The sequence below is a fragment of the Drosophila simulans genome, chromosome 3L, assembly GCF_016746395.2.
Source record: "Drosophila simulans strain w501 chromosome 3L, Prin_Dsim_3.1, whole genome shotgun sequence".
In the NCBI taxonomy this organism is placed as follows: domain Eukaryota; kingdom Metazoa; phylum Arthropoda; class Insecta; order Diptera; family Drosophilidae; genus Drosophila; species Drosophila simulans.
Window position 1 is genome coordinate 15231481 of NC_052522.2, and position 6651 is coordinate 15238131.

Sequence of the window (6651 nt, forward strand, 5' to 3'; positions counted from 1 at the left end):
GGAAAAGGGCCGCATGCAGTTTGCCTGTGTACAATTTACATAAGGCGAAAGAGTGAAAAGTTTTCGAGTCCATGGACAATGAGATGTGGCCTTCCTCTCGCCGTCGGTGTTGTCCTTTTGTTGTTGTCGTCGCCGCTAGATAATAAATGACCGGCCATTAAATTGCAATTAAAAGCTCATATGTGCGCATAAACTTTACGCCCGACCATGCCTCCGCTGTCTGCCAAAAAATTTGCCTATGGCCAAACGCCCATTAATGGAGCAGACAGGGCCGAAAGCAAAGGCAAGAGCAGCAGCAGCAGCAGCAGCATCTGCATCAGAAGCCGTTGCATCCAAAGGAGTAAGTGCCATGGCCAGGATAATAGCCCGTATAATAGTAAATTTAACAGTTGGTTGGACATTTTGCGAAGCGTCGACCTCCAATAGTGGTTGCCTGGTAAACAAATTACGCGACCCATTCTCAGGTCAAAAAAACACTGCAAGAAACTATTTGTACCAATTAGCAAGAAATAATCAAAACAATAATTATTTCAAAAATATATATATTTATATATATATAGTATTAAAATTAAACATAGTAGTCTACAAAGATCAGGAAAAAAACTTGAAGTAGGATATTGGATGTGCACATTAAAATCTAATTTGAGCAATATTATTTATTTAATAAATTATGTAGAGTTATCTTTAAAGTTCTTATTATTAAAACGACAGCTCTTAGATGTAACTTAATAAAATTTTAGATTTTTCACATATAATTAAAGTGCACACATTAATTGTATGCCCTGTGCTGGCGCAGAAAATTGGCGCACGGCATCGCTCGAAGCTGTAACTTTTCTTACATAATTGACATAACGTATACGTAATGTGGAGCCGCCTAGGTAAAACCCCATGCCCACATGCAAAATACGCATAGGTCTCTATCTGCCTGCGCGGCGGCTTATGTGTGTGTGCGTGCAGTCAATTAGAAAATGTGCATTGTACATAATTAAGATTTATATGCACTCACACCGAGAAAGAGGAGCGCACTCACAGAACAACAGTCAATATCGAATGGATTTCGCACAGAGAAAGCGAGCTACTAAAGCACTCGAAACCTGGCTTGTTTATCGGTTAGGCGAGATCGATCAGCAAACGCGCTACAACAGGAATACAAAAATACATAAATACATAAACAAGCATTATAGAAAACTTAAATTACTTAGAATAATGCTGAAAATAGAAAATTCAGCCAAAAGCAATGTAAGTAATTGATTTTTCTAATGTATGGTATTTACGCATATACAAAACTTTTTACCATTATTATTTTCTGTAAATGAGTTATAAATCTTTCAGTCTTTTTTATAAGTGATACCCTGACTGACATACCCGAAAGTATTTTTAATGAGCAACTGATTATAAAATATTTCTCAGCAGCTATCGATAATGTTGCAGCTCATTTCTAGGCCGCTGCAACTTTAGCCAAAGTTTCATTAGAAATAGGGGGCCGATTGGGTTGGATGTGGAAAAAAAACGCTTAGCGAGTTTTGTGGAAGCCGCCAACTGGATGCAAATTTCCATTAGCCATGCAAACGCAAAACTAGCCGCCATTTATCTGTCTAACAGAAGCGAGGGGAGGTGCGGAGGTGGGTGGGAAATCCAGGATGGTAAGGGGATTCCCGGCCTGGCAGTAGTTAAAATTTACTGCCCAGTTGCCAAACGCAACAGTAGCAGTTGCAAGTCGGCAATATGCATACGCGTTTTATGCGATGCAGCAAATGACGTGAAGCGGGTAGGAAAAGTGGTGGGAAACTAGGGGAAAATCGGTGCAAAGCGGGGCACACAAGAAGCGGCGGTGGCAGGCGGGGTGGGTCAATTTAATGGAAATTTTTATTGAAAGCCAACAAAGCGCTCAATGGGCCAGCTAATGGCGTTAGTTGGCCCAAATGGGCCAAGTCGCTGGGGGACTGTGAAGTAGCTTAAAAAATGTTAAATGAAAACCAGCTGGCACACTAACTATCTCGCTTTCGCTCTCTCCATGGCACTCAGTATTTATTAATAACGCCTCTTGACTTTTCCTGCCTCCTGGAAAAATTGTCTTATAAATTTATGGTAAGTGCTTTAGTTTGAAACTAGCTTATGAATAATAAACGCACCATTCGATATGCAATCAATTAAAAGTTGAATATTCAATAGTGGTTTAAGCCCTGTTAATTGAAGAAAGGCTTGTAGTATAGAACTAAGAGCAAACTATTTTCTCCTTCAATAAATTACCATACTTGTAAAACATGGGCAATAAATTCAAGGTAGTAGATGAAAATAAGTTTCTTTTGCTTGAATCTCAAGTGATTAAGTGTAACAGTATTTAAATGTAGAAATTCCCTTTATTGCATATATCTAAATTTATTAACATTGTGCAATACAAAGTTCAAACCGAAAATGTTTAGTACAATTTTGGTGGAATATATAAAACATCTTATTTTGAAAACCAATTAATTAACAGTTGATTTATTATTCTCTCTAAATAATATCTCAAAATGAGCCATTTGACATTTAATGTATATTAATGCCAAATTAGATTCCTGGTTTAATTTATTGTAAATTTATCATTAAGACTAATTCCCGCCTATTCGATTTATTTTAGTTTTTCCTAATATTTGATATATTGTTTAAATAGCTTAATACCATATAGATATCTATTTAACGTTCCGCCTGTTTATTTAGCCTAAAAATGGTTTAATGGCTTATGTCAAAGAATTTGTGCCATTCCATTTTCATTAATTTTGTTCGCATATTTTGGTTTGTTTTTGCCATATTTAATCTTTATTTTAATATTTCATTATTTTAATGCACATTCCCGGCGACGCTTTTTCCATTATTTGGACAGCATGGCGTATACTTAATATGCTTGCTATCGCCATCTTACTACGACGTCTGCAGTGCTCGTTCCTTTTTTATCCGCTTCAGTCTGTTTCAAATGCCGCTCATTGTTGCTGCAGTTTATTAAATATGCTTTTAGTTTCGCAACAGCCACGCCCACTTGGCTAAGTGCGGAGGCGTTGGCGACTGGGCAACGGTATGGCAAATACTGCCAAAGGCAGTTTAGTTATTAATTTTTAATGCGTCCGCATTTCGCATAATTACGCGATGGAATGGATGGAGAAAAAGCTTAACTATTCTTATGCCCGTTTTTGGCTATATCAAGTTATTTATTTGGCCTTTGGCGCCCAAAATTGTGCAAAAATTAAGCGCCAAGTTATTGGCTGCATTCCTTTTCGCCGAGCGCTTCCCTAGTCCGCATCCTTTTTCCCCTCCATTATTTTTGCATAGCCAGCGGCGTGTATGCGGAAAATGGACTAAAAGCAAATTTTGTTGGTACAAAGTCAAAGGTTTTTAATAATAAAACGAGGGACAATTGGCTGAGTGTAGGGGGAAAATATTGCGGAAAATATTTATGGAGCAAGTAGGGTCAATGTTTTCGTAAATTTGAAAATTCCACAACTACTAAGCGAAACATTACAAAATCGTTTTTGGAATCATGTCGATCATATATTTTTATGATCGTTTTTTTACAATATTTATTTTGTGTCCCTTTACGTTGCTACAATAAGAATTCAGAAATGCCATTTTTTTTGTGGATATGCCACAAATATCAACCACAATCATGAAAATTTTAAATTATTTAAGCCTAAGACATAAAATGGCCATAGCAACAGCAAAAAAGTATACCATTTCGTTAGGCTCACATATGCAAAAGTTTGGTAACCCTAGACTGCCACTGAAAAAATCTTATTGAGCCCAAAAAAATATTGCACAATTTCCATAAATCGAACAGCAACTATAGACGCCTACTTCTCACAGTTTTTCCCCAATTTTCCGCCCACCAAAGGAGGCAAATGCAGCGAAAGAAGCAGAGAGCTGCGGAGGAGAAAAGGCGAAAGCCTCACCAATAACAAAAGGGAGGCAAACTGCTGTTAAACTGTTGTTTAAACGCATTGGCATTGGCCAAAAGAAATGCGGTGGGTGGTGGGTGGTGAATGGTGGGAGGTACTATTGTGCGAGCCACAAGCTGAACCGTACACCCACATATATGGCTTCGATCTAGTGCCGCATGAATGTATTGGTATTGAAAATCCCTTTGATTTTTTGCCGCACCGTTGCAAACAGCAATTTGGCAAATCCTTTCACAATCAAAATCAACCGCAGATGAAATTTTGCCCAGAAAATTCCACAGAAACAGCATCCGCTATCCGTAGTCAAAAAAAAGTTTTTAACTTTTAGCAGAAAATTTCCCGACCGTGTGTGTGTGTGTATGGGCATGTAACTTGCGTATGCTCAAAAATCATTCGACGGTAAAACGCCAAATTAGCGTAAAGTGTACACTTACAAAAAAATCGATATTATTTGTAAAAGCGGGAAATAAGAAAATGCTGTTACATGAATAAAAGTAACGTCAAATAGAAAGTACAAAATATTTAACAAAATAAAAGTGGTAAAAATATATAATTATATATATCAGAAATAGCTGACAGATTTGGAAATATATTTATTTTCAGTGAGGTCCTTGCTGAAGTCCTTGTGCTGTCCCCCTTTTCAGCTGCTGTTGCTGTAATTGTTGCTGCCGTTGCTGTGTGCAGGTGCTTAAGCATTTTACGAGCAACTGTATTCAATTTGACTGCCAGCCTCCCGTTTTCTCGCTCTGGCAGCACATTACGCATACGCCGTGTGTTAAATGCGCTTAAAAGTCAGGCCAATAAGTTGTTGTTGTTGCTGCTGCCACTGCTGCTGCGCCCGCTGTTGTTGCTGCTCTTGTTGCCGGTAAATTGTAGTTGCTGCCACTGCTGCTGTTTGTGTAATGAAAACTTTTACAACGCCATATGCAGGCTATTAAAAAACAGCTCGCACACACAGACGCACAAGGATAGGTCCGCCAGCGCCTTGGAATATGCAATCAAGCTCATTTATACTCATTAAGCGCTTATGTGCACTGGTATGGGTAATGTAGATGGCTACGAAGCGAGCGCGGACTCCCAGGCTTAATATGAATCCCCCACTGACGAAGCGGTTTATTTGGAGCCCCCGAAATTGGCCAGGATCCTTCAATTTGCAGCAGAACAATGCGCAGAGCTTAATGAAATCGAATCGATTTATCGGCATTTTTTTTTAACATATGGGTCGTTTAAATTATAAAATAAATAAATAAGTAGTTATATCTGTTAGATCTATCTATATATTTAAATAATAATGACTATACATTTAAAATATAAATCCGAGCCTGCAATTTTACACCACTGAATTTTTTAAATATACGTCCATTACAAAAAATATTAGAATCTTCAAAAACAATCGGAATTTAGAAATTTAGAAATTTAAAAAATATTAAGGACTTCAGCTGAATGTCTTCATCCATGGGCACGAAGTAAGAAAAGATCATCGTTGCACTTGCAGAATATGAAAATTTTGAAAGAAATGTAGCCGGTAAGAGAACTAATGAATTTTGAAAGAACAATAATCCTGAGCTTTACAGATCGAAATCGTAGGTAGGGGGCAGAGTATAGGATGTGGCCTCATCTAAGAAGCGTTCCACTTGACAACTCATCTCGTCGGTAAAAACAACTTTTGGGGGCTGTATAGCGGGGCTTTGGACTAACTTCAAGCTGGGATCACCAACCAATTTTTTCAACAGATAGACGAATGGCTTCTCAATGTTATAGTTCGTCCTTGCGGACATTTCAATGTGGTAAAGGATTGACTTGCGATCAAAGTTAATACATGTTTTCCAAGACTTTTTAGGCATGATATCCACCTTGTTGCCACAAATGACAATCGGTATGTCGCCGCATACTCCCACCAAGTCGCGGTGCCACCTATTCACATTATTATAGGTATTCGCCTTGGCCGTATCGAACATTATTATGGCACATTGTGATCGGATGAAGTACCCATCGCGCAGGCCATCGAACATCTCGTGACCGGCAATGTCCCAGACATCGAAGCGGAAAACTCCTCTGTTGGTGTGAAAAAGTAAATGGTTGACCTCCACACCCAAGGTCGCATTGTGTTGCACATTGAACTCGCCGGTCAGATGTCGCTTGACAAATGTTGTTTTCCCACTTTCCCCGTCTCCGATTAGAATCAGCTTGAAAGTGGCCTTCACTTCCTCTTGAGATTGCATGATCGACAAAACTTAATATTTTTGTTTTATTAATTTGAATTGAACTTATCCCGCCAGCGGTTTGTGTAGTATTGAAAGTTTTTGAGACGAAACACGTACTTATATATCCGAACCTACTTTGTGCAGGAAAAATGTAAAGGAAAAAGTTGTGATGATCTGTTTTACGAGGTAAATAGGTTTGAAATTTTTGGGTACTTAATAACTCCTAAAAATGTAATGTATTATTATTATTATGAAACTTAATCAGTTAATTTTTATAAATGTTTAATATCCACTCGGGCTGATGAATAATTTCGTCGGTTTAACCTGAGTTTTAGCCATCTGCAGACTTTTCGACAAGAAAAAGACCAGTAAGCAGTATGCAAAACTAAGTTCAGGGTTCAATTCAACATGGCTGTATCGCTCTATATATAACTATATGGTAATTACTTAGCCTGGATGGTAGTTATTCGGTGCATGAATTTACAGCCTCTTCCTCTACCAACAAGGCAACTAAGTAA

At 38.2% G+C, this 6651-nt stretch overlaps 1 protein-coding gene across 1 annotated transcript; it reads right to left on the reverse strand.

Annotated features, from left to right (window-relative positions):
* Nucleotides 1-5257: 5257 nt before the first annotated feature.
* LOC6738141 (GTP-binding nuclear protein Ran-like) lies at nt 5258-6253 on the reverse strand. The gene has a single exon (XM_002084918.4). The coding sequence runs from the start codon at nt 6149-6151 to the stop codon at nt 5498-5500; it is 654 nt and encodes a 217-aa protein (XP_002084954.1). The 5' UTR covers nt 6152-6253; the 3' UTR covers nt 5258-5497.
* Nucleotides 6254-6651: the final 398 nt, after the last annotated feature.

What these genes read in the sequence shown, in the direction of transcription:
- LOC6738141 (XM_002084918.4), bottom strand. Translation starts at nt 6,151, where the DNA reads ATGCAATCTCAAGAGGAAGTGAAGGCCACTTTCAAGCTGATTCTAATC.